At 44.8% G+C, this 27,826-nt stretch overlaps 1 protein-coding gene and 1 long non-coding RNA gene across 12 annotated transcripts in view; one reads left to right on the top strand and one right to left on the bottom strand.

Moving 5' to 3' along the window:
- Positions 1-27,826, top strand: part of SPATA13 (spermatogenesis associated 13) — a 343,666-nt gene that overhangs the window by 258,421 nt on the left and 57,419 nt on the right. For 6 of the 8 annotated variants that reach the window (XM_044777432.2, XM_044777431.2, XM_070520397.1 and 3 more), the window contains 3 exons: positions 1,943-3,619; positions 25,440-25,805; positions 27,559-27,703. In XM_044777432.2, the coding sequence (XP_044633367.1) occupies positions 1,943-3,619; positions 25,440-25,805; positions 27,559-27,703 (2,188 nt within the window). Of the gene's footprint in view, positions 1-1,942; positions 3,620-20,460; positions 21,938-25,439; positions 25,806-27,558; positions 27,704-27,826 lie in introns of those variants that run through there. The other 2 variants (XM_014843217.3, XM_070520399.1) reach the window with 2 other exon arrangements.
- Positions 3,626-27,598, bottom strand: LOC106832447 (uncharacterized). 4 transcript variants are annotated; one of them, XR_011506831.1, is made up of 6 exons: positions 27,096-27,598; positions 16,161-19,098; positions 15,529-15,579; positions 15,109-15,429; positions 13,222-13,544; positions 3,626-10,573 (listed from the first exon to the last, which is right to left on the bottom strand). It is a non-coding gene; the product is annotated as an uncharacterized lncRNA (long non-coding RNA). The 4 variants fall into 4 exon arrangements; XR_011506830.1 differs by adding an exon at positions 20,398-20,444 and having other exon boundaries at positions 3,626-13,544; positions 27,096-27,552; XR_006532498.2 differs by having other exon boundaries at positions 3,626-13,544; positions 16,161-16,801; positions 19,006-19,098; positions 27,096-27,552.

Below are 27,826 nucleotides of genomic sequence, written 5' to 3'. Positions count from 1 at the left end.
TATATCATAGGCGGTCAGTCGGTGCCTGTCACTAGACTTGACTGTTTGCGTAAACTATCTGCTTTGTTTCAAGATTGTGAGAAGCTGAAACAACCACTTTCCCCTGTCCCTCTCAGAGTAGGTGAGGGCGGACAGACGATACTCAATGTGGGACTCATTTTGCAACTGGTTGTAGATTTCACATGCAGCCTTAGGGCCGGGACGATTCAAGATTCTGCTTATATGGCTCATTCAAATGCAACCCACGGCTCTTCAGGCCCCCTAATTTCTGTATTAGAACAGCCAAATGCAGAGGGCATGTGGTAGCCTTATTAGCCTTCTGATTAATGGAATTGGGTTCTCAGATGTCAGAAAGGCCCCAGAGGTCTAAGTCTATTTAGCCTCCCTGGCCCCAGATGGAATCAGCCCTTTAACTTTGACTCTCCCTAGGAATCCCTCCTCAGTGGGCATCATGTAGGAGAAAATAAAAATGAACCCATCAGAGAAACTGGAGAATAGAATGAAATGAGACCTCTTTGCATGAGGTCAGATTTTCTTCTGCACTTGAGAGGCCTAAGCTAAATTGGGACCTAACCTCAAAGTCTCTGTGCAACTTTCTCCTCCTCCTCTTCTGCCTTTGATATTGCCTTTGGAGGCAATGGCCTTGACTGCCGTCGGTAGGATTTCTGGGATTTGACGTGACTCAGGGTTATGGCATGAACTTGGAGTCTGGGCCTAGGGTTCGTGTGCCAGCTCCACCCCCTCGGTCATTGGTGTGAAGCAGTGGAGAAGAGCATAGGCTCTGGAGGGGACAGCTGCAGACCCCCACACAAATTACCTGACCTGCCCAAGCCTCCGTTTAATTGTCTATAAAATGAAGTCCTTCTGTTGACCTTGTGGGTTTGTATGAGTACTCAGTGGCATGTTGTTTTTATAGCACTTAGAACAGGGGCCTGACATGTACCAAGCACTTAATAAATGATAGCCTGTTATGGTTCTTATCACAATCCTTCCTTCATTCACCAATCATTTACCGAGAACAGGGGGGCTGTGACGTTTAAGCTGTCCCTTGAAGCCCTGATGGGAAAGGTTAAGGAGAGCCTCATCGTCACTTGCAGAAGAGAGCATGGACACAGGTGTGTGCTGGGCTTCAGCGCATGTGGGAGGAAAGAGGAAGGCGCAGTGTTTGTTTAATTTGAATTTTCACATCTGAATCTCTAGTACTTTAGTATCATCATCATCTCTCTCCATTCCTGGGCCGGTTGGAATCCTGTTGACAGAGGCCCTTCAGTAATGTGGTTTGCTTCACAAAGTCCCACCTCATGCAGTGGCTTGGTGCCTCCTGCTCCTGTGTCCCCGTAGCACTTTGTAGCTCTCTTAGTAGAGTTTTAGGGTGATTTATAGATACTAAGCAGCTGAGAGCATCTTGATCTCCATCATAACTCCTTGCACAAGTTCTTGCATGCGCTAAGCACTCAGTTTGCCTATTAGCTGTGCTAAATTTAACATAGGCTGACATTTCACTGTGACACATTTTAAAATAGTTGGTTGGGTTTGGGGTTTTTTTGTATTTGGTAATTAAAATTTTCTTCTATTTTAAATAAAGAGAAGACACAGTCTTGAATGATGCCTTTGCTTTTTCATTCCAGCAGTTTTTCAAAAGTTTTTCTTCAACTAGCTTCAATGGACTCAAGAGTTTACTGTTATAGTGAATGCACAACCCATAATTATCTTTTTTAAAGGAATGTCTATTTATATCTTTTCCTTTATTTCTTGTGAAATGACTTAGAGAAAAAAGTAAACTTTTAACTTAATTTAAAATAGTTTTTATTTGATCAGCCCTGCATAATGGAGCATGCTTTTTTTTTTCTATTAAATTATTAAACAAAGTAACTAGCCCCTGTTTGTAGAGTCTCTTCTGTGGGAGCAAATGGCTAAACCCCTGCTTTGTTTTCTGCTGCAGGCTGTGGCCACAACCGAGGAGCCCGATGCGCACAGCACGTGTGACAGCCAGGCCGGCGGCCTCGGAGGTGAAGGGCTGCACGGGGGGCGGATGCACACAAATGCACACGTGCGTCTAAACCCTGCTGCCCCGTGGCCACGGGCTCCTGGCCCCAAGAACATGACATCAGCCCAGAACGGCCATGGGCGAGTTGCTGCAGTCCCATCTTCAGTCTCTGATATGAAAGACCCCAAAATGGTGACTTATCCGGCGTGTCAGAATGGAGGCTGCAGCAGCAGCCACAGCAGCGATGTGGAAGCCCCGGAGGCCAGACTCAGCCCTGCCAAGCTCGTGCGCCTCTTTTCCGTGAGTCGGAGGAGGATGGGTACCAACCCCGAGAGGCCCCGCTCCATGGTCCTGATGGGAAATTCCTCCACCTGGAACGCCCTTGCCTCCTTTCGGAAAATGGGATCTTTTAAAAAGTTGAAGTCCTCCGTCCTTCAAGGAATTCAGAACCGAGAGGGGTCGGATGCGTCCAAGGAAGGTGCCTCAGAACGTGACCTGGGGAAACCCATCACTAACGGTGCCGCCGTCGGAACCCAAGCAAGCCGGTGCCCTTCCTCGGGACCAGCGAGCGACGCCCACAAGCCGGCGCCAGGGGCCGCGTCGGACTGCTCGGACCCCGAGGAGGCCGACGACGCCTTCCAGAGGAGCACCCACCGCTCCCGCAGCATCCGCCGCGCCTACGGCCTCGGCCGCATCAGCCTCCTGGACGCTGAGAAGCAGCAGGGGGCCCTCGTCCGGCCCCTGTCCCCAGTCATCCAGGAGCCCACGATGTGTGAGATTCTAGTGAAAGACTCTGGAAACAACAGCGTCATCTACAGGAGAAGCAAGAGCACGGACAACCTAAACTTTCTGAAGAAAAGCTCCTTCAAACGGAAGTCCACCTCCAATCTCGTGGACCTCAAGGTGGCGCCGGAAAAGCAAGCACCCCACCGGACGCTGAGCAGCTCCTCTGCTGACTCGGAAAAGTTCGGTGGCTCAGAGAGAAGGACGAAACGCTGGAAGAGTCCGATCAGGGCCAAGGACTTTGACCGCGTCCTGCGACTGGTGAGCACGGCCACGGACGCGGCCTGGAGGCGGGAGCGCGCCAAGGGCGAGGCCGGCGCGGGGCCAGGGCTGCGCAGCGGGCTGCACGACGCCTACTCGCGCCGGGCGTCCTCCAGCGCCGAGCGCGCCCGGGGGCCCCGGCCGGGCATGGAGACGGCCGACTTCCCTCTGGACGCCGTGAGCTCGCGGACGTCGCCGAGCGCCGGTCCCTGCGCCGGCATCCCCTCACGGAGCCCGCCGGCCCAGGAGGCGTCGAGCAAAGACTCTGATGCACCCAAACCTGGCAGCCAGTTTACATTCGAACCCGAGCAGCCTCTCACTCCTCTTAGGCCCACCACGCCCAAGCCCCCCAGCCCTCAGAGCCCGGGCGCAGGAAATGCCAGGTATGCCCACAATCTCAGTGCGCTGTCCCTGACTTCAGTGGACAGCGAAGAAAGGGGAGAGGGGCCTGCTCAGAGGGAGCAAGGTCCTGTGTCCTTCCAGGATTCGGTGCAAGCCACATGTGACAAAGGCAGTGAGGACAGCAGTGCCAGTAGCCACCCTCAGCTGAGCCTTGATGGGACCCCCAGTCCAGAAGAAAAGGAAGAGGTAAGGGCAAAGCAGGCAGCTCCTGTCGGTGACCTGCTGCTAGTGAACCGTTTTTTATTAACCACTACCATCTTTCTCTTTGTATCTTAGACTGTTTCCATAGCCTTTCCAACAGAGTTCATATAAAAGAGTCTTTGTGTTAAGAGATCATTACATTTCTAAGTCTGTTTTATTTCCTGGGAATGAATTAGCAATGTGCAGTTTGATACCTGTCAACCCCTGAGTGACAATGCTTCAGAGAAATTTTTATGATGGTTGTTGTACTTATTTTTAGAGTAGAACATAAGCATCTCATGAATTGAATCAACTAATAACTGTCAAGGCCAGGAGAGCGATGTTCTTTTCATATCCTGTCAAGCATCCGGACAACGTTAGTGTCTAATTTTCACTTCATAAATGCATTCAATAATACTTCCTTACAGAGCTGAAAGATGAGGAAATGCGTCCATGTGTATATACTGCAAATTGTTCTCATACATGCCGACACTATTTTATAGGTATCAATGGGTGCTTACCATAGAAAATAATGCCCCAGCAACGGTTCCTTCCCACTAATCCCAGGAGAGGACCTCAATTTTGTCTTAATGCCTGCAGATGAATATTTACTATTTACACAGCAACTTTTGTCAACTCAGAAGCCAGGACAGCCTCTGGACTGTCCATTTTTGACATTTGCTGCAAGAGAGACTTGCGAAGTAAAACCTATTGCAGGTCACCTTCAGGAGATGTAAATAAGCCTCAAGGATCCCTGGGCAGCCAGAGAAGTGAGCTTTTTGTGGATCTAGGTTTGTGTGGAGACCTCAGGGCCAGTCTGTCTTCCAGAGGTCTTCTACACTGATGGCCATTGTCTCATGTGTGTATTTCCAAAGAAGCCTCGTGGAAGACTTGTCAGGACACAGGACTAGTTGCCAGCCTTGGGGTGAAGTTCCAATTCTGCTAGCTCTGGTTTGTATACTTGGCCAAGGCCTGAGCCAGTCTAGGCTTCACTCCTTCCTGGATGTTGAGATGAAGCTTACTTCCTTCCACCCGGTACCCTGACCTGCCCCACTGATGGTTTGGGAACCGCCCAGGAACAAAGGATTTGCATATGTCTAGAGGGTTCTTTATGTTAGAGGTGGGGATTTTATTTTCTGCTTAACAAAATTAGTAAAAAAGAAAAATTAAAATATTTTATTCCTGAGTGCATATTGTGAGCATGTACAAGAGTTAGTTTCTAACTTAGTTACTTCCCAAGTTAACTTTGAACCATTGTGTAGGTATAATGTATGTTGGCTATTCTTAGTTATGTATAATTTAATTTCTATCTACAAGGGATCATCAAAGATAGCAAAAGGACACGAGTTATTAAAAGTGCACTCATGTTGATAATTCTACACATTTGCCTCGAGACATTCATCACATCGTTAAGATGCATTCATTTCCTCAAAATTCTTAGATAACACATCAGCCTTCCTCTTGTGTTTTTAAAGTATATGTCAAAAAAAGAAAGTACAACCATAGTTTTGCCCAATTTGCATTTCCTGTATTGGTAATCTTCAGTGCTACTTGCAGAAGAAGTGCTTGTAAAATATAACCTGCAGCCTCTTTGACTTTGACATCGAGAAACAAAATACGAAACGAAACAAACAAAAACTTGCAGAATGCAAGAATTCCAACCTTCATGGGTTAAAAGTAGTTTTTGTCTATTTTATATAGTATTACACAAAATTAAATTTCAGTCTTTACTATATTTTAATGTACAGTGTATTTTTTATTTAATTCATTAATAGGATGATTCTACTTATATGTCTAAATCTGGTTTAAGCTGTGGTTATTGTTGAATATAAAAAGTTGATGTAGAAAAAAGTTGAAATCTGTATATATTATGATGTTATTTCAAATAAATATTATGGGGCTGGCCCCATGGCCGAGTGGTTAAGTTCTTATGCTCCGCTTCGGCGGCCTGGAGTTTCCCCAGTTCGAATCCTAGGCACGCACGTGGCACTGCTTGTCAAACCATGGTGAGGTGGCATCCCACATGCCACAACTAGAAGGACTCACAACTAAAAATACACAACTATGTACTGGGGGGCTTTGGGAGAAAAAAGGAAAAGATTAAAAATAAATAAATAAAAATAAAATAAATATTATAATGCAATTTTCAATAAGGGAGAATAATTATTTTAATTTAGAATCACCTATTTATAACATACCACTTTACAAGCGACAAAATAATCTTTGAAAACCTACAAGCAGTTTAAGAAGATTGTGTATTACTGTGAAGAAGAGTTGGGAAAATGTCAAGCTGCCTTGATTTATACAGCACTGCAGTGGCCTCGGTAATGGTACACTCCTGCCACCTAGTGGTAAGCTTTGTTGTAAGAGCAACGCCTGTGGAAAGGTCCAAGCCTCTAAACTTGTTACTTGGTGTAAAAATGCGGTTTGGCATTCACACGTGTCGACAGTGCTGCCTGTTCCCTTATAAATATACAGGCACAGGGATTTAAAGTGTTATTGCTGGTTTTCCTACCAAGTCACACAATAACTCCTTTGGCTGAATTAGGTCACCAGAAAAGCGACCCTGTGCTTAGTCATGCAGTATAGTTCCTGATAGCGTCGAAATATGCCACAGATGAGGCTGTTTTCAATAATGAGAATCTATTGTAACTCCTTTACAGGGAGCTGTAGTCTGGGTAAAGGTTTCTAGTCTGGTTGGGTTCCTGGCTCTGCCATTTAAAAGACACCTGCCATCGGGCACACTGTTGACATTCTCCTGGCCTCAGTCTTCTCAGGGGCACGCTGTGGAATAGCTTCGTCTGCCTTGGACGTTTGTAAGCACCAAGGAAATTATGCGTGTTGAACACTGAGCCTGCTGTTTAACACTGGCTGTCACTGTGTGATGTTCGCTGTCCATTTAGATGATTTTTCCATCCTGGGTAGATCTAACTTCCTAAGACATGAGCCAGTTTTTCCAAAACTCATTTTTGACCTGCCGCTGTGCTGCAGTCTTGTGGAGGCCTGCGAAATCTGTGTGTTCATCTAATAATGCACCAAACCAAAGTTGCTGAGCACCCACCAGGTATAAGATGCTCAGTCGGGGTAGCTCTGTAAGGAATGACGGGTGATGTACAGAGGTTATAGATGAGTTAGCGTGCATCTAAATCATAATAGACCTATGCAGAATGGATTAAGTCCCACAAAAGAGGTAAAACCATCATGCTGTGGGATTTCAGAAGAGTCATAGTTCTTACCCATGTGTCAAATCAAGGAAGGCTTGCCAAGGATGATTGAATCTGCTGTGAAGAAGGTGAGATTTCTACAGGTAGTTATGGAGAGGAGAGTGGGGCATTTCAGTGGTCAGATGTACAGAGATGTTACATGATTTGAGAGAACAGGCAGTAACATAGTTTGGTTTGGTGTAGGAGGATTGATCCAAGTGAAGATGAAGTCATTAAGTCCAGACCACAGACGCTCCTGGATTCCAGGGTAAAGTATCTGTACATTACTTGGGAAGCACTGAGGAGTCAAGTATGTTTTTGAATAGAGAAGAGCCACACTCGGAACTGGGTTCAGGAGAAGTTAATCCACCATTCATAAAGAGGAGGATTGGAAAGAAAGGTGACCAGAGGGAAGGCTATCAGGAATTTATTACCAAAGAGAGCTGAGAGGTAATGAGGCTCTGAAATGTGGGGGTGGAAACAGAATACGTAAGGAAGGATCAGGAGTGAATGAAACACATAATAAGTAGTAACATACCTTGTCATTCGTCTATTACCCACCTGCTACATGCCAGACACAGGGAAAAGAAAGTGAAAAACACTTATTCTCATGGATTCACAGTCCACTTGATAGATTGGAATGTACACAAATAATTATAATATAGTATGATGTGTTTCTAATGAGGAATGTACCAAATTCCTCATTCCTCATGGGAGCACCAAAGACAGACTTGCTAACTCTGGGCGAAGAGTGGCGTAGCTGGGGAGGGACAATTGAGTGGGGTCTTGAAGAAGAGTAGGATGGGGACATGGGCAGCAGTCAAGGAGGAGCGGCAGGGCCTTCCAGGCCGACTGGAAGAGCAGGGGGAGGAGGCGGTACTGTAGACAGGGAGAATCAGCCAGAAGAGTTCTCTCAGCTTCAGCTTCCTCCCCTGTAAACCGGGCATAGAGTGAGTTCCTACCCAGCACCTGGGGTCGTCGTGAAGATCGCTGAGGGGATGCATGTAGAGTACTCAGCACCATGCTGCGCTTATAGTTAGTGTCTGCAAAGGCTGGTCTGTGGTGCTCAGGGAACTGCGAACTGCTCACCTTAACTTCTGTGCCGGATGGTTGGGTGGTGAAGCGGGAGATAAGATTGGAGAGATGGGTCTGTACATAATCAGGAAGGTCCTTGCTAGGACCTACAGAGTTTGGACTTTATCCTGCAGGCAGCAGAGTGCCAGAGGGGTGTTCAGCCAGGGACTGCAGAGAGAGACCAGCTACGCACAGAGGATTGGGGTGGGGGCGGCCCTGGGGATAGATGGTGTTCTTCAGTCTAGCCCAGAGGTGATGAGATCTGTACTGAGACTATGGGACTGGATTCCAAAATGATCTCACAGTTTATATTTTTAATAAGCATTTGAATGTTTTGGGGGAGAGAAAAGTCAAAGGTGACAAGGTGATTGGGAGGAAACTGTTGTGTTGGGATCAATAATCAAACGAGCCACAACAGTGGACTGGAGCTGAATTTAGGTCATTATCCTAGCCCTTCTGCTAACATGATGGCAGCTTGTGGGAAATTGCTTTCCTTTTCTGAGCCTCAGTTTACTTAAACACTCAAATGTTTTAGGATTTTATCATTGTTGGAAGTCATTGCACTACACAGTCTTATAAAGTGAAAACGATTTGAGGGCCTGACTGGGACCCTTTAGTTCTGCAGAATACAAATTGTTATTACCACGTGGGGTCGACTTTCCGTGGCACTGCATGCTGGTCCTCCAGTCTCTGCAAGTGGCGATTTTGGCTTGGTCACCACTTCACTGGCCCCCACCCCAGAACCACCATTTGCATTTTTGTTCCTGCCTCAGAAAGAAAAAAGGGGATTTTTGTGGCACCACAAGATGCACTGTCACTAAAAGGCAGTCTCCCTCCAGCTTCTAGTAGTGGAATAATCCAGCAGGTGAACAAGGCTAAATTCAGGCCTGTTTTCAGTGTGAATTACAAATTGTGGAGTTTTATGATGAAGGGCACTTCATACATAATGATAGCTCCAAGGTGCTGTTTTTTGTGTGATTTAATCAAAGATACAGATACACTGCATAATTTCCACTCTTTGTAGATTACTTAGACATTACTCTTTAGGTTACTCAAATAGCTTGCTCAGAGATTTAAACAGTTGTCCCGGAGGTTAGAAGTGACCCCAGCTGTTTCACAGAGCCGTTCCCAGCACCAGAAAGATGAGGTTGCATATGTGCAAGGACATGTAGTGACCCTAGAAAGTCGGCCCAAGGTTTTTTAGGAGCTTTATTGAGGTATAATTTGCATAACATAAAATGTTACCAGTTATAAGCATACAGTTTGATGATTTGGGGGAATTTTATAGAGTTGTGCAGCTACCACCACAGTCAAGTTACAGAACACCTCCATCACCCCCAAAAAGTGCCCCCACGCCCTTTCGCAACCAGTTCCTGCTCCCACTAAAGACCCAGGCAGATGCTGATCTGCCTCCTCCTTTATACGTTTTTTTAAGTGAGTAATTAAATGACTTTCAGTAGATTTATGGAGTTGTGCAGCCGTCACCACTGTCTAATTTTAGAGCATCTCCATCACCCCAGAAAGAAACCTCCTGCCTGTTGCAGTCATTCCCGGCTCCATCCCTGGCCCCTGATCTGCTTTTTGTGTCTATAGATTTTACCTTTCTGGGCACTTTGTAGAAACAGGATCATGTAACGTGTTTTTTTGTGTGTGACTTCCTTCACCTAGCATATTGTTTTCAAGGTTCATCATGTTGTAGTGCATCTCAGTGCTTCATTTCTTTTTATGGTCGAGTAATACTCAGTTGTGTAGATAATCCCACACTGTGTTCATCCATTCATCAGGTGGTAGACATTTGAGTATTGTGAATAATGCTGCTGTGACCAGTGACGTGCAGATCTTGTATGGACATATGTTTCCATTCTCTTGAGTAGACAACTAGGAATTGTACTTCGAGGTCATGTGGTAATTCTGTGTTTAACCATTTGAAGAACTGCCACGCTGTTTTCTAAAATGATTGTCCAGGTGTCGATTCCCACCAGCAGTGTGTGAGGGTTCCAGTTTCTCTGCATGCTTGGCAGTACTTGGTATTGTCAATACTCTGGATTCTAGTCTCCTGGTGGGCATATAGTGGTATCTCGTTTTGATTTTAATTAGCATTTCCCCAATGACTAATGACATTGAGCCTCTTTTCATGTGTTTACTAGTCATTCATATATCTTATTTGGTGAAGTGTCTATTCAATTCTTTTGCTCATAATTTTACTCCATTTTTCGTCTTATTATTGAAGGTTAAGACTTCTTTATATATTCCAGATACAAGTCCTTTATCAGATAGGTGATTTGCAAATATTTTCTCACAATCTTGTGATTGACTTTTTATTTTCTTAATGGTATCTTTTGAAGAGCAAAAGTTTCTACTTTTGATGAAAATCCAATTGCCAATTTTTTTCCCTTTAGGGATTGTTCTTTTAGTGTTAGATCTAAGAAATCATTGCCTCTCCCAAAATGGCAAAGATTTTCTATCTTGTCTTCTGGAAGTTTTACAGTTTAGCTCTTATGTAGTATAGCAACATGTTGAGCTGCTTTTGTGTGCACTGTGAGGTAAAGGGCTACGCTCACTTTTTGCACATGGACGTCCAGTTATCCTACCTCCCTTTGTGGAACTGCCCACAGTTTTTATACTACAGAGAGTGTAAGTTCCCACACTCCACTGGGTTCTCCATTTTCTCTCACAAAGAAACCTGAGAATTTGAATCACAAGAATTGCAATTACAGTTGGAAAGATCATTTTAAAATATAATATTATTTGGGCTTTTAAAAAATATTTTTCTGGGGGCCGGCCCAGTGGCCGAGTGCTTAAGTTCGTGCGCTCCGCTTTGGCAGCCCAGGGTTTCGCCGGTTTGGATCCTGGGCGCAGACATGGCACCACTCGTCAGGCCACGCTGAGGTGGTGTCCCACATGCCACCACTAGAAGGACCCACAACCAAAATATACAGCTATATACTGGAGGGATTTCGGGAGAGAAAGCAGGAAAAAAAAATAAGATTGGCAACAGTTGTTAGCTCAGGTGCCAGTCTTTAAAAAAAAAAAAAAAATATATATATATATATATATATGTTTTTCTAATGAATTTGACATTTGTTACAGGGACATCTGCTATACTGTCAGTGTTCTATGGTATGCCCTAAGTAGCAACCCTGGGATGGACATTCATCCAACAGGTATTTTCCCCCCATGACATGCACTCCCTGTGTGTTGTGAAGAGAATTAATGTGCTTTCTATTAGTCATCTTTGTGCTAGCTTACATTTAGTTTCTCCTAGGGTGTTTTTGGTTTATTTATTCTCTTATTTTCCTTTTTGCAGGGGAAGAATTCCTAAAGAGAAAAAAGATCTCTTGCAAAAATAATATTAAATCAAAAAATGCAGGTCGTGAGTCTGAATGTGAAAGTAGCTTTTTTAACAATTGAGTCAATATTTGCTAACTCAGTCTTTTTTAAAGAAGTTTCTACTTGCTCTGAAAAGATTTATGCTCATCATTACATAAACAAATATTATTTTTCCAGTGGAAAGTTTCCAAGTATTTCTGAATGGGTGATCAACGTTTGACAGGCTAGGGAACTTTATAAAGTTAAAAGGCTGCTTCTAAAATTATTTCTAAAAATGTAAAACCTAAAGAAAAGTATAATATACACGTAATTCTTGAATTTGACAATGGCTCATTTCTAGAACAGTTTCTCTCTAGTGATGTGTCATCAGATAGGATTTTCCTATTAAAAGCAAGGTGGAGAGAGGGAGACAGAATTACATGTCCCTATACCTGAGCAAGAGGCTAGTTTTTATAGAGATTACCATAATAACCGTTTGTAATCGAGTATAAATGAAGTACTGTATCATATTAATGCTATGCATTTTAAGTTTTCTGAAGTATATGGAATACTTAAATGATATGAACCAGTATCATAGGATATTTTTCAAAGTTTTACTATTTTCTCTTATTTAGTGTCCATTTTAATTTGTGGGAAACAAAGGCATAATAAGATCTTACTGAAGTTATAAAATACAGAAAAGTAGCATCATATACTTTGGAGGAGATTTCACCTTGATGATTAAGAAACTGATGCTGGTATATATGTTTTTCTCCTGTTCTGTTTTTCTCATCTTAAGCTTCCCTGTGATAATTAAGATCAGAGGGCATGCGAGGTTGGGAGTTACTCTCCATTTGGCTTGGTGACGCGTGTTCATTTGGATGTGTCTGCCGTGATAATCCGGGGAATGCCACACGTTTAACTGGCAGAGGGCATCAGTACAAAGTGCCACACGTCACTATATAAACTGAATATTACTGTGTTTCTCCTACCACTGACAGTCTGGGGACAAAAGGACAATTTGGAATGCTCCGTTCAGTTAGAATGATCATGGTGAAGCTAAGGGGAGGACTTCCGGGAGTCGCTGTTGGCGCAGGAAGGGGGGCGGGGCTCAGGTGGGTTGGAGAGGAAAGAGCACTCGCAGCTGGTGACTTCCTAGGAAGCCCGCATCCGCGTGGGTGCCAGCTAGCCATCCAGCATTGCTGAGTGCTCGGAAGCTCTGTGGCGTAAAATAGTTCGGCTTTGCAGTAGGGTTGCCTGGGTTCAAATCGTAGTTTTACTACTAACCAGCTGTATGTCCTTAAGAAAGACACTTGACCTACTTAAGCCTCACTTTCTTTAAAAATGGAGATAACAGTACTTACCAGGATTAAATGAAATAATACATATAAGATATTTATCACAGTGCCTGGAACGTAGTAAATTCAGTAAATGTTAGCTTTTATCATATTCATTGTTAACATTAAAATTGCTGCCTTTGGGGCCGGCCCCGTGGCCGAGTGGTTGTCTCCACACTCCGCTGCGGCGGCCCAGGTTTTTGCCGGTTCGCATCCTGGGCGCGGACATGGCTCTGCTCGTCAGGCCACGTTCAGGCGGCGGCCCACATAGCACAACCAGAAGGACGTCCAACTAAGATCTACAACTGTGTACTGGGGAGATTTGGGGAGATAAAAAAGATTGGCAACAGTTGTTAGCTCAGGTGCCAATTTTTTTTTTTAAGATTTTATTTTTTTTCCTTTTTCTCCCCAAAGCCCCCAGGTACATAGTTGCATATTCTTAGTTGTGGGTCCTTCTAGTTGTGGCATGTGGGACGCTGCCTCAACGTGGTTTGATGAGCAGTGCCATGTCCGCGCCCAGGATTCGAACTGACGAAATACTGGGCCGCCTGCAGCGGAGCGCGCGAACTTAACCACTCGGCCATGGGGCCAGCCCCAGCTCAGGTGCCAATTTTTAAAAAAAAATTTTTTTTAAATTAAAAAAAAAATAAAATTGCTGCCTTTGGTCGGACACTTCAATACAGACCAGTTGGACTTGACAGATTACTTCCGGTCTTCTAGCTGGAGTTTCTTCTCAAAATTCAGAATGAAGACGACCCAGGATGCGAGCTAAAGGTGCAGATTCCTGAGCCCCACCTGGAGCTACTGAATCGGAATCACTAGGATCGAGACCCAGTAATCTGGACTCTTAACGTGCTCCCCGGGGGGATTATTTTTGCCTCACTAGAATTTGAGATGTGCTTCCAGGCTGATGATCCTTTATGTATTATGTATCCTGTGTTTCAGGCTTGGGCACTTCTCTTCCCGATCTGCCCCAGGTAACTCTTGATTTAGGAAAGAGCAGCATTCCTGAAAAAGTTAAAGACTAGCTTATAACCGTATTTTTTTCATTGAACTTTATCATCAATTGGATATGAATTTCTGCAGAATACGAACAAAAATTCCCTTTGGCAAAAAAATGAAATTTAAACATTTCAAGCAAGAAATGGTAGAATAAAGCATTTGGTTTAAAATATGTTGAGGAGTGTGAGTCTAGCAATTGCTCCACTCACTGGTGGGAACTGGAATTTTACCAACTCATTTTGGAACTTTAAAAATGCAAGTGTCAGGACCGGGCCAGTGGCATAGTGGTTAAGTTTGCGCACTCTGCTTTGGCGGCCCAGGGTTCACAGGTTCAGATCCTGGGCATGGACCTACACACCGCTCATCTAAGCCATACTGTGGCAGCGTCTCACATATGAAATAGAGGAAGATTGGCACAGATATTAGCTCAGCGACAATCTTCCTCAAGCAAAAAGAGGAAGATGGGCAACGTGTGTTAGCTCAGGGTCAATCTTCCTCACCAACAACAACAACAAAAAAAGTAATTGTCTCTTACGAATAAAGTATCAATAGTAACCTCTCACATTTACGTGATGCTTTTTCAGTTAATAAAGGTTCTTCACATGACACTTTCACATTTGATTCTCACAGCCACCCTGTGAAGTAGGCCGGCATTTTTGGATTTGCTTTAAAAGATGAGTAAAATGAGGCCTGCCTGGAAAGGTTACAGGACCCTCCCAAGTCACACAGCTGGTGAGTGGCAGAGCTGGGCCTGGAGCCAGGTCTCCAAATGGGGAAGGAGGCCCAGAAGCAGCATCTGCGCTGGGATCCAGTATGCAGACTTAAACTCTAACCCTTTGCTAGTTCCCTGATCTTTGGTGGAATCTTTTAATCTTTCTAATCTGTAAAACAGAATTGAAAGTATCTGCTGCCGAGGGTTTTTAAATTAAATGAGATGGAACTAGTAAAGACCGTATTCCACATGCTGGTGTCGTAGTCACGTGATAAATTTCCATTCCATTTTCTCTTTTGACTCCACGTCCAGCATTCTTTCCAGCGAGCTTGGGCTCCTTCCTGCCTCTGTTGGCCCCGCCCAAATCAGAGCCCTTCCTCTTGATTTTTACATGGGGTTTGCTGGCTACTCAGAATGGGCTGGGCAGCTCAGCTAAGGAGCTCCACTCCCTTTTCTGGCAACTTCTTTTGGTGCTTCCCCCGATGGCAGAGGAAGGAAGCCGCCTTGGACAGTGGAGGTGGTGTGACTCCAGGGCCAGGGCTCTGCCGTTTCTAGTAGGTCAGTGCCGCAGGTGGGGACAGGTGGCCTAGAGCCTTGAGGTAAAGTAGTACAGCCCCATTCCCTAATATACAATCGAAGTTTTTTATATATTTATTTATAGCAAGGTTCCATTGTACATTCGGCTTTTATATTTCTACACTGTTTGTGGTATAAATTATTCATCTGTAACTCTTTTACTGCCAAGTTTAGAATTAAACATATTCAAGGTACTCTGCAGCAGTGCACACTAGATTCTCAGATCCCTGATGGAAATAAAAAAGAAAAGGCCACTGGTGCTGTCTCCTGGTCTTGCCTTACCTTTGTGATGGTCCCTATGCAGACCGACCAGTGAGTCTTCGCTGCAGTGTTCCTGGTGAACAGATCTCATTTAGGGTTGCTGATTACTTGATTAGGTCCATTGGCTGACGCTTAGAGTTTAAATGGGGAGTGACACAATCTACTTATCATCAGTGAGTGTTGCTGAAAGGAAGAAAGAATCCAAGTGAAGCTGTGGTCATTACTTTCTCTGACTCTTCTTTCTGAGGTCTTTTTCCAACTTCCCATCGCTGTTGATTGCCTTCGCTTCATCTTATCCCAAGCTACTTCCTCCTTCCAGTTTAGTAATGCTTGACGCTTAAACTGAAATATAGAAAAGAGATTTTTTTTAAAGTTCTAAATCTTTCCTTTTGCATTCTGTTGCCAACAGCAGAAACTTACTTGTTGGAAACGATCCCTTACCTTGTTCCTCGTGTGTCTGAGACTGACTAGGAAGCCTTCTGCACAGGATTGCTGGTGATGGGGCAAAGAGAAGCACAGTCAGTTTGGTCTTGGGTGGCACAGAATTCTAATAGGTTATGCAGGAGACAGGAATGGGATGGGTGACTTCCTCATCTAAAATGTGGTTATTGATTCTGAAATATGTTATAATAACTAAGCCATAACTTAAATTTATTTTTATAAAATCACATATGAATGTAGGGTGAGACCAGCATCCTTGCCCTCCAGAGCTGCCCATTTATTTGCTCATTTATCTGTCCACCAGCTCACCCATTCATCCCTGACCCATCCATGCAGCATTTTCAATCTGCCATTTCTCAGGCTCCAGTATAGACTCTGAGAATGTTTTGATAGTATTGGATAGTTTGGAAAGACTGTAAGTAGCTGTTTTTGTATGATACTCAGATAAAGAAACAAATGCTATATAAATATTGCTGTGGTTTGGATAGACGCACAGAAAGGAGCAGAGAACTCAGAGCCCAAGGGAGTTTGTGAAGTTTTCCAACAGGAGGTGACACTTGACTGAATTTTGAAGGGTAAATTTTCCAGGTTGACAAAGGGCAAAAAGATATCCTAGATGGAGCAACATTTACCTCATTTATAGTTGCTTGTGTAAGGTAAATATCTGGCAGATGGTGAGTCGTTTGGTGTGACTGGAGAATAATAGTATCTGAAGACAGAACTGGAAAGACATATTGGATGAGATTTTGAGTGGCCCCAGGTTTGTCCTGGGCAATGTCCAGCAATGATCAGATGTGTATTTTAGTAGTTGGGTAGAGAATGGATTGGAGACACGAAAGGGAGTTAGGAGACTGTTGGAGTAGTTCCATGAGAAGTGATGGAACAGATTCCTCCTGAGATTGAATAATTGACAGAATGTGGGGACTGGGTGGCTGTGGCTTGGGAGGGCGAGGGAAGAGTTAAGAATGCCTAGCGTGGGGTGACGGGGTACACCAGGTGTCCGTAACTACAACAAGAAAGCAGTTTGTGGGGCGAGATGATTCACGAAGATGTTATTCTGCATTCTAATCCAGGTACCCTTAGTTTTCATGATTCTGAAGGGATTGGGGGCTGTTGATTTGAATGTTTGTGTGCTGCCAACTATGACTTGAAATGCCGGTGATGTGTGCACGCAGACACCTTCCTCCATCTTCTTTCATTAGAGAACAAGCCGGCATCATCTCCTGCTGGTTCCCACTCTTCTTCCCCCTCCTCCGGATTCCTTCTACCCTCTCTGTACAAAAAAAGTCAAAGCAGCATTAACAAACTCCGATGTTCAAAAGGGTTTAGAAAAACAACGGGTTGTTGGAATATTTAGTTGTCCTCAATCAGCAAACAACTTCAAAAGAGGAGAGTAAGTTTATTTTTATAAAATCATGCTTTTTATTAATTGAAAAAAGACAGTTTGAGTCGACTTCTGTATTCCCCAGCATATGTTTCAGAGATAAAATACATTTTACGATGGAATCATTAGGTAAATTCATTTCATAATATGATGGTTTTTAACTATCTCTTTAATCTTCAGAGTCCGGGCATAAAACTACAACCTACAATTCTATCACTTTCTCTATCTGGGTGTCAGCTCAGTGTGTGTTGCTGTTGACTTTGAGATGGTGGGATCGTCGGGTTTTTAGTTAAGCCCAGAGAATGGAATTCTGTGAATGATTATTATGAAGGCCCGGGGAGGAAACCTCTACTGCCCAGGACTTTTCGTAGTTATTATTAAGTGTTTCTTTATGCTCATGGAACTGGGCTAGCAGTATTAAGTGTTCACATGAGCCTCATTATTTGCATTTTTTAATAGATTACCTATGCTGCCTGTAAAACAAGTTACAAAGGCCATGGAGTCACACACTGTGTTTTAAGCATGTTTTGTCATTGGTTTACACATGCAAGGACGACTGAAGTATCTGTTGTCACCACTGCACTCTCCTTTTACTTCAAGGGGGTAAGAACTATTAGTTGTTCACATATTTTAAACAAATGGCCTGAACCCAAAGGACAAGGCCACAGCCTTCCAGATTACAATAGTTTCTTCTCTTTTTCTTTTTTTTTCAAATTTTTTTAAGTTACATCAAAATTACTGATGCACACAGCCATCCCCAGTGGCCTGGTGGTTGGGTTCAGCATGCTCCACTTCGGCAGCCCAGGTTCCATTCCCGGGTACAGACCTACACTGCTCTGTTAGTGGTCATGCTTTGCTGATGTCCTGAATACTAAAAAATAGAGAAAGATTGGCACAGATGTAAGCTCAGAGTGAATCTTCCTCAGCAAAAAAAAAATTACTGATGCACATGTAATCCCATTCCATAATAATCAGAAGAGCAAAAAAAAAAAAAAGCAAAGATGCAGCACATTAGCAAGAACGTATCCTAGCATTAAGTTACTTTTGCCTGTGAAAAAGCCGTAGAAGGAATAACCCAGTAAAGACGTTCTACTTTCCCATCTGTTTCTTGCTCAGACCCTGTCCAGATCCAGGCTCAGTCCAAATCCAGGGCCTGAGAAGGGGAAGGAAAAGTTAATGATGGTGTCTGTCCCTTCCCAAGATGGTCCCCGAACCAGAGGAGATGTGAAGGGTGGAGCTGGGCCAGTCTGAACAGCACGATTTTAAGGTGCTCGTCAGTTGTTTGTCATTTACTTATTTCAGAACGAGTCAGTGGCTGCCCCTCTCCTCTCCTTACTGGGACAATTTTGCTCTTAAAGAACTCCCACCCCCATGTTGATTGTTCCTTAACCAGCCTGAATTGTAGGAAAAGGTCCAGGAACCCCTGGAAGAGCCCGGGGAGGGAGAACTGGAGCCCCGGGGGGTGGGAGGTCGTTTCTGGTGGCCTCACCTTAGGCTGGGATAAGCCCCATGCGCATGCGCTTGCGCGCACCCACACCCACACCCACACCTTTGAGGACTATAAAAGAGAAGGCAAGTTTGGAAAGAGAGATTATTCCACTGCTTGTTCTACAAGTTCAGGACAAGAAACTCAATATGATTTGGTAAATGAAACAAAACCAACTCGATTTGAGTCTCATGTGTGCCAGTTAAGGGAAAGTTCCCAGAGAGAAGGGAACAGGACAGGGAAAAAGAATGAAGATAAGAAAGATACGGGCTGTGGGAGGAGAACACCACAGAGGAAGTCAGTGGGAGGAGAATACCACAGAGGAAGTCAGAGAGAAGTGTGCGTGTGTGTGTGCACCGATGGTGAGGGCAGCGCAGGCCAGAGGAGCCATCCCAGAGCGGCACAGCCTGAAGCAGAGAGCCGTGAGTGCGAGTGCATGCGCAGGCTTCTGTGGAGCGGCATCCCGCGGTCTGCTCTCCGGGGAAGTTGCTGCTAAGGGTGTTGCTGTAAACCATAAAACCATCTGGCCTTTCTCTTACCTACAGCTGCAGATGGGGTGCATGTGTATTGCTGAGCTTGCAAAGATGAAATTAAATGAAGTGCCTACCCTCTCTCGTGTGCCCCTTCATGAAATCCGTTGCCTTCTCTGTGACTGGCTTCTCGTCTCTAAAATGGGTACAACAATGTCTTCTTTACTTACCTGAAAATACAATTTTAGGTGGTAGATGTTAAAGCAAGGTAATGAAACTTTAAGATTTATAGGTACGAACTTCTAGTTGTAAGATAAATGAGTACTGGGGAGGTAATGTACAACACGATGACCATAGTCAACACTGCGCTATGGTATATTTGAAAGTTGCTGAGTATTTCCTAAAAGTTCTCATCATAAGGAATAAAAACACATTTTTTTCCCTTTTTTTGTGTATGTGTATCTATATGAGATGATGGATGTTAACTAAACCTACTGTGATAATCATTTCACAATATATATACGTCATTATTCTGTACACCTTAAACTTATACAGTACTGTATGTCAATTATATCTCAATAAAACTGAAAAAAAGATTTTTAAGTAACTGTAAGATATTATCCCTTTAGTGTTAAAAGTAACCAAAAAGGGGGGAAAATGTCATTAGGGCTCAAACTTTTCTCTTTTTAAGTATGTAAATATTTCCTTGTTCTTTGGTTCAACTCCTCAAAATATGGTAGTTGATCTGGAATCTTATGAGTTGACTCCCTCATTTAAAATCCGAAGACAACTGTTTACAGCATTCTGTGGACTCTGTAGTCCAACTCCCATGCTAAAAAAAAAAAGGACTGTGCAGGGTCTTTCTTATTATGATACATTAATTTTCATTAAAGGAAATTAGGTAATGATGTATAGCTTTAAATAGTGAGATGCTATTGTTCTGATTTTATAATATGTAAGGCCTAAGGTTTCATTTTCTGGAGTTGGAGCACAGCACTGGTACCGCAGGCTGCTGTTAAGTGATATCATCTAATCTGGGAGTTTCTACCCTACGTTCCTCCAAGTGCTCCATGGACAGAAATCAGGAAGTGGGGGGTTATTTTTATTTTCACTGTCCTCCAGCTAAAATGTAGCATTTCCTTCAATTATGAATGTAGGCATCAAACCAGCGCAATTGAAGCAGCACCTGTGATTCCGTCACCAATAGAAATCACAGATCTTTTTCACATCATACCGGAGTTTTTGTGCTATCCTAGAATATCACTCGTGCTCGTCAGTGCTTGAGAAGCTGGCAGTGCTGGACCTATCACTACTCCTCTTAATTCATATGTTACCTATATTAGTATATCACAGTTCTTTTAATATTTTGATAATTGTATTTCAAAACAATCAGCTTCCTTTATAATCCCATCTATTTTATTTTATGCACTTAAAAATGTGATTCTGAGAAGGGGTCCCTGGGTCCCCAGCACCATTCTCAGAGCCTCTCATAACTGCCATCCCTCCTCCTCTTCCTCCAAGCAACTCACCAGCCAAGGGCAGGAAAACCTGCAACGTTGTCTCCTTTCCGTAAAGCCTGTGTCAAGGATGCAGTGTTGCAGAGCAGAAAGGACAGAGATTTTGAAATCAGACAGACTGGGTGAACAATGGGCCCCTCCCCTTTCTGGCTCTATTGATGTGAGCAAGTAATTTATTTATTTTAGCCCTAATGTTGTAATCAGTAAAATGTGGCAAATAGTACCTACCTCACAGGGTAGTTGTGAAGATTAAATAAGGTAACACTGTCTGGTATGGTTCTGGCACGTCCTAAGCATTCAGACATCATAGCTCTCATTACTGCCGTCACTGCTGTCCTCAGCGACGTTGATCGTCAGGTGGTTTTTCCCTCCTCACCTCCAGCTTGGTGACTGTACCTGAATTCCCTACCATATCCAGGACTCTGACAGCCTAAGAAAACCTGGGAGGCTTGCTTATTGTAGTAATACACATCTCTGGAATACCTTTGGCTCGTCCAGAGTAAATTCTCTTTGCTTTAGTCTATTTTTTTTAAATTTTCACGAAGCATCTCAATGTCCTTGCCTATAGTATTTTCTTCTGAATTGTGTTGCTGTGTTAGTTTCCTAGGGCTGCTGTAGCAAATTACCGCAAACTGGGTGGCTCAAAACATCATAGAGGCCTGAAGGCTGACCTCAGGTGTGGGCAGGGCTGCGCTCCCTCGACGGCCCAGCGGACAGTCCGTCTGGCCGCCTCCAGCTCTGGTGGGGTGGGCAATCCTTGGGGCTCCTTGGCTTACAGACTCATCACTCTGATCTTTGCCTCTGTCCTCACATGACTTTCTTCCTTTTGTCTTTGTGTCCACATTTCCCTCTTCTGGGGACACCAGCCATTGGATTAGGGCCCAGTTCAGCCAGTATCACTTCATCTCAACTCGATTACATTCAAACACCATATTTCAAAATCAGGTCACGTTCCCAGGCACTGGGGGTGAGGACTTCAGCAGATCTTTTAGAGAGAGACAGTTCCACCCACGGCACTTGGGGTGGACCCCAGTTGACCCTACACACTTACTTTAAACCAGGCTTCTGAATGGATGTATGTGACATTGCGCTTTTTTCCTCAGGTTAATTTTACTCTCACTGTGGTTTCAAAAAATGTTTGGAAGTGTCTAACTGGAGGTGATGAGATCTGTCTTGGCTTTCTTACTTTTGAAAAGTATAGAAAGGAATCTTGGAAGAAAAAATGTAGGATCCCTGAATAGGAAGGTACTTTATACTGAGAAGCAAGAGGTAAAAGGGCAGGCACTGCACTGACAAGAGTGTTTACAAAGTTTATGACTTGGGTGTGAAGTGGCCACTCAGGCTTAGAGAGCCCTGGGTGCATGCGAAGCTCAGGCTGCTGGATCCTGAATCGGGAGAAGAAGGTGGACCAGGCCGAGCTCCAGCGTGGCCACTCACACCCCTGATGACAGTGTTTCAGAGGCCAGAGAAAGTTCCAGAGAGCATGGACGTGGTCAGCTGCCTGTTCCTTCAGTGTGTCTGCGGGCCGCCGCTGCCTGCAGCCGAGTCCGCGGTAGGTTACGCTCGTTGGAGTGTGTAGTGTTGGGGGCCCGGTGTCTGTAGTTCCAGGTATAATCGCAAACGCCGTTTCCTGGAATGAAGCTGGGTTGTGTTTTGGAAGTTTGTAAACTTTGCTGTAAGAAGATTCAGTTTGAGAATATGCATCCAAGGTCATAGTCGTTTTCCATGGAATGTAAGTCCCTCCGGCTAATCTTCACCGTTTGAACGGGAGCTTAAATCTTAGGGCTTTTACAAAGCCTGGCCCTCCCTCCCTCTGTACTGTTGCTAGGAGTAACAGGGACATTTCGACCTGACGTATTATTCTGAATTTCTGCAATTCCCAGAACATTCGGTAGCACTCAGACGGGCTGCTCCCCCGCGCATCTCTCCGGTGGGGCCGTGTGAATACCGGAGTGGAGTCACCGCGGGCCCTGCGGCCGCCTGGGGAGCTGACGCGGAAGCCGGGCTCCAGCCCGCCCTCTCTGTGCCGGCGCCGGCTCCCGCCTCGCGCATGCCCGCTGCGCCCGGCCGCCATCGCTTCCCGGAGTGTGTTTGGGTCTTGGAAGGATTTGTTACTTGAACAACGAAGGCAACTGCTTGTTTTCCTAAACCCGTTTCCTTGTTTTCTTTTCGCCATGAGTGAGGAAAAGCAGGCTGCTGGTCGCATAAGTGCAGGAAAAAAACAAAAGCTGCACGTAGATTTGTGACCAGAGACTCCTTGCCTGTAATTCGGTTGGACTTCTGCTTCTCTGACACGTCGTTTGTGAGACTTTTTATCACAGGGCGATGATATAAACGGGTTTATTCTCATTGTGTGCTTAAGTTGTCTGTGCCATTTGGTTTAAGAGACTATCCATAATAGTCTGTTTTTCATATGTAATACAAAAAATAATTTTTCCATGATTTCTATCATGATGGTGTCAGAGAGGAAGAACTTGGCCTCCACCTTCTTAGGTTAACTTTTTGGATACGTGTGAATTAAACTGACAAAAGACAGATTTTTATTCATGTAGGTGGGCGTTCACAGACAAAGGTGACTGGAGGAAGTGGTTAGAGTAGGGGGCTTATATACCATCTTTATACGGGAAGGAAAGGCGGAGAAGGGCACTTATGGAAAAACGAGTGACTTTTAGGGAAGATAAATGGCCTGTAGAAGAACAGACGGGAGACATGAGTTTTGTGACAATGTCTGCTCAGGTGACGGCTTTTCTGGGGTGGTCAGTCAGTCTTCCCTGGGTGGGAGGAAGAGAATCCTATCCCAAGGGAGATTTATGATGACTGAGTTCTTTTGGGAGGCTCTGCTTTCAGGGAGAAAAGGGCATTCAGAAAAAAAAAGCCTATTCTTAAATGCCTTCAACTCAAAGCAGTTTTTATGCCACAGTGGTGAATTCTGGACCCCTTCAGTGGTGCCTTGAATTAAAGATAGCATTCCAGGCAGTACAAGTTGGTAGACAGCAAAGTCAGTGGTGACGGCCAGAACCCCTTTTCTTTTTCTTTTTTTCTTTTTTTCTTTTAAAGATTTTATTTTTTCCTTTTTCTCCCCAAAGCCCCTCCGGTACATAGTTGTATATTCTTCGTTGTGGGTCCTTCTAGTTGTGGCATGTGGGACGCTGCCTCAGCGTGGTTTGATGAGCTGTGCCATGTCCGCGCCCAGGATTCGAACCAACGAAACACTGGGCGGCCTGCAGCAGAGCGCGCGAACTTAACCACTCAACCACGGGGCCAGCCCCTTCTTTTTCTTTTTTGAGGAAGATTAACCCTGAGCTAACTACTGCCAATCCTCCTCTTTTTGCTGAGGAAGACTGGCCCTGAGCTCACATCCGTGCCCATCTTCCTCTACTTTATATGTGGGACACCTACCACAGCATGGCTTTTGCCAAGCGGTGCCATGTCTGCACCCGGGATCCGAACCAGCGAACCCTGGGCCGCCAAGAAGCGGAACATGCAAACTTAACCGCTGCACCACCGGGCCAGCCCCAAGAACCCCTTTTCTTTTGAGCAGAGGTGACTTGGTATAGTGGGAAAATGTTGTGGTGTTATGGGAGCAGAAATTACGAGGCCCGCTTTTCAGTCTCTGCTGCTGCTAACTGGCTCTTTGGCCCAGGGCAAGTCACTTTCCTTCTCAAGGTCTCAGTTTTCGTGATTTGAAAAATAATGAGAGTAGAGTTTCTGTAAATCCCTTCCTGCTTCCTTTGCTCTTCATCAGATTTTTCATAGTATATGATCTTAGGGAAGCTTCAGGCACATCAGGTTGGAAATTATGGGTCTCAGTTGTCACTGATTGGCAAGAGGTGGGACTTGCTGGGCCTGTCTCCGTGGTGCGGCTGGGCTGCCCTGCGCTCACATGACTCGTCTGGTTATTGTAGTTCTCCTCCCTGTGCCCGCTTCTGTTTTTATTGTCCTTTTATTTTTAGATAGTCTGTGGGGATGGAGGAACTGAAGGCACCCAGGCCTGGCCCACAGGCAGGGACTGGTGCCTCCTGCAGACTTTGCTGAGCCCTCCTGCTCCCTCCCGTGGAGCCCTGACGCAGCCCTCCCCTGAGCCCAGACTTCCAGGGGTCTGCTGAGGGAGAGGTTATCTCCGGTTGGGGCATGGTTATCCTGTGGCACTGCTTTTTAAGAGCAATAATTAACTGTGACTGATAAGGCCTATCTTACTTCCCATTGTTGCATTTCGTCCTCACAAGGACCCATTATTCCCCAGTGAACGGCTGGAGAACCAAGTCCACAGAATTTAAGTAGCTTGGGTGAGGTTACAAAGCTAGCCAGTGGCCCAGCCTGACTTCAGCAGAAGTCTGCCCATTTCCAAACTTCATGGGTGTTTTTCTAGTACATTGCCTTGCCTCTGAGAAAGTTATTTGAAAAGTTAGAAAGTGTTGCCTAATTTAGCATCATAGACTCTCCAGCTGTGAGGTTGTCTAGCCTGAAATCTGAGATCCTGAAAGGTTAGTTGCGACTTGTCCGAGCTCACACAGCTGGTTAGTAGTCTGATCCCGTGCTCTCCCCATTGGAACTTAAGTTATTGCGTGTTAGAGCCGAACAGCCCAGACTTAATCCTCTTAAAGCACCTTCTATTTTAAAATATTATTGAAAGAAAATACCTTAGAGTAGCAACTATAGCATTACACATTAATTTCTTCTGCTGGCAGGCCTGCATTTCCTCTGCGCTATTGTTATGTATATTTGGGTGACACCTACCGTAATTAAAAAAGTTCTGTCTATTAACTCACATAGTGCTGATTTTCTTAATATCTTTTATCATAGCTCATCATTGGTCACCAAACATCACTATTTAAATTATGGTTTTAATTCAGCCTCCAATTAAAGATAGATTTGCTTATTTTAATCCACATTTCAATTATGTCTTTCTATTACACAAGTAACTTTTAAAATAAACAAGTAAATCAAGACAGGCTTGTGGCAGGACTGAGGAGGGTGGGAGAGAATGTATATTTGTTCTGTTTTAATACCTTCCTAGATATTGGCGCTCACCTAACTTGTTCACATTTGAAAAGGTTGTTACTGAGGAATCCTGGAGGCGGGGCTCATCACAGGAGGAAGAAAGGACAGAGGCTCAGAGGATCACCAGGAGGAGATGGGGTTCTGGGAGAAGGTCAAGGCCTCGACCGCTCTCTGACTATGGCCAGTTGGCCAGCCGAAGTTTGTCTATTCCTGAAGACTCAGTTGCTGTAGACCCCCAGAAAGAGGACATTCTGGACAGTGACCACCAGCCGAGCATGGCCTCCACGGACCCTGCAGACCACAACCCTGCTGTGGGCGGCCCCAAGGGAAGCCGGAGAAGACGCCCCATCTCTGTGATAGGTGGGGTCAGCTTCTATGGGAACAACCAGACAGAGGAAATCGAGAATCTTCTAGCCCAAGTAAGATCTGGTGTGCTTTTACTCAAGCAGAGCCCTCCAGCTTCCTGGCCTTTGTTCTCTGCTGCAAACTAAACTGAGACCTGCTTTCCTGTCTTCCCTCTGCCTCAGGGAGGACGGCATCTGCTCCAGCCTTTCTTCCTGACTTTGTCTGAAAACGTGCATGAACTAAAACTAACCATCTGACGTGTGGATGCTTCTTACTAATCTTCTGTCTTTCCTGGGATCTCAAGTAATACATCAGACTAGTTTGCTGTTTGTTCTAAATCATCTGAGATTTGAATTAGGGAAAGTAGCAGTGCGTATTTAGTGAGCCTCCTGAAAGAAGAAATTCTTGACAGAGAAGGTGTCATCCATAGTTAACATGTAAAGATAAGAAGAAAATAAAGAAGAAGTCAGTTTTCTTAGGAGATAAGGAAATAATTATTTTCTACCATTTTCTTACTCTTTTCATTGGAGTTGCAGCTTTGCACCTGCTGTGACAGTAGATTAACATCTAGATTATTCCCTTAGTGTATTTTGGAAATTCAACAAGTATTTATTACTTACCCAAAGAGCGCTTTGAAGTTACAAACGTTTAAATAAAGGCCTGTTCAGGAGGAGTTTATATGATTTGGCAAGACTAATACCCAGCCATGGTCAAGGGTTCACAGAACAGTGTGTGAGTAAGTGCCCTATTGTCTTTTTTAAACTTGCTAGCTAACAGCATAAATAACCTGTACAATTCTCTTAAAGGAAAAATCCCTTATTGGCATTGGATGTTCTGTTTCCATTCTCCCTGTAGAGCCCAGCACTATGCCGTGTTTACAGGAAGCACTCAAAAACCTCTTGCTTAATTGAATTAACCTGAATTGAATTCTTAAGGTAAAAACAAATTAAGTTGAAGAATACCACGAACTTATTGTTGTGTTAAGATGCTCTACGTGCTAGGAAATAATTCTGAACTAAAGCAAGCTGTAATCTGTTTAAACTTGAAGCGCAGCATAGGGGCAACCTAAAGCCTTAGAAATTACTTCACTCCAGCGCATCAGAAAGGAGGGCAGGAACGTAACTTTCTGCACCCTAAGCTCCATTAGGGAACTGGGTGGAAAAATTCTCAGAGAACCTAAGGAAAGCAGGAACCAATGTGGCCCTGGATGCAGCTATAGGGACGGTTAATGTGGAAAATCAGAAGAGCACGTAGATGATTCTAAAGAGACCCAGGGAAATTTGTGGAAAACCAACTCTTCTTTAAACGAAGCTCAATGTTGTGTTAGTTTAGGTAAACAAGGCTTGTGTTCCACAAACACTTACCTAGTGTCTGCATGTGGAGGAGTAAAAGGAGGCTGGAGAACTGCCAGGCCGCAGTGTCACCTGGCCGTGGTCTGTGGCGCTGTCCTTGCTTCCTCCGGAGGCTGCTGCTGGGACCCGTCTCCTGGACCTCCTGACCCTGGCTCTGTGTGAGAAAGCCCCACTGCCTACATTTGCTTCTCCTCTTCTTAGATGCTCATTGGGATGTCGCTGACAAATAAGATGGAATGCAATGCTGGGCGATAAGAGCCATTGAGTTGATACTGGTTTTTTAAGATTTTAGAATAATTAATTGCAGTTGAGCCTCGCTGCAGCCTGAAGCTTCCGACCTGAGTTGGAGGAACCCTTTCACATCTGTGAGTAGCTTTGAGGTGCGAGCGCCAAGCTCCTCGCAGCTGTGTGTGTGTAGAGCTTGCAGGAGCTGCCACTTCCTGGCATCTCACAGCCGTTTGCTTTCCTTTTGTAGCCGGCAGCCAGGCCGCCCGTGCCAGCTCACCAGGTGCCCCCCTACAAAGCAGTTTCGGCACGATTCCGGCCGTTCACGTTTTCCCAGAGCACCCCCATTGGGCTGGACCGCGTGGGACGCCGGCGGCAGATGAGAGCATCCAACAGTGAGTCTCACAGGCCCTCCCTGGGGGGGGGGTCCCCCCTTTCAGAAACTGGTGTGGAATCCTCCATTTGACTGTTCCAGTTAAGCCGAGGTGCCCAGTCGGTTGTGCGCCTTCCCGTCCGTC

This window comes from Equus asinus, chromosome 11 (genome assembly GCF_041296235.1).
Source record: "Equus asinus isolate D_3611 breed Donkey chromosome 11, EquAss-T2T_v2, whole genome shotgun sequence".
NCBI lineage: Eukaryota > Metazoa > Chordata > Mammalia > Perissodactyla > Equidae > Equus > Equus asinus.
Note: the sequence above shows the minus strand (reverse complement) of the source record. Positions and strands in the feature narration are given on the sequence as shown.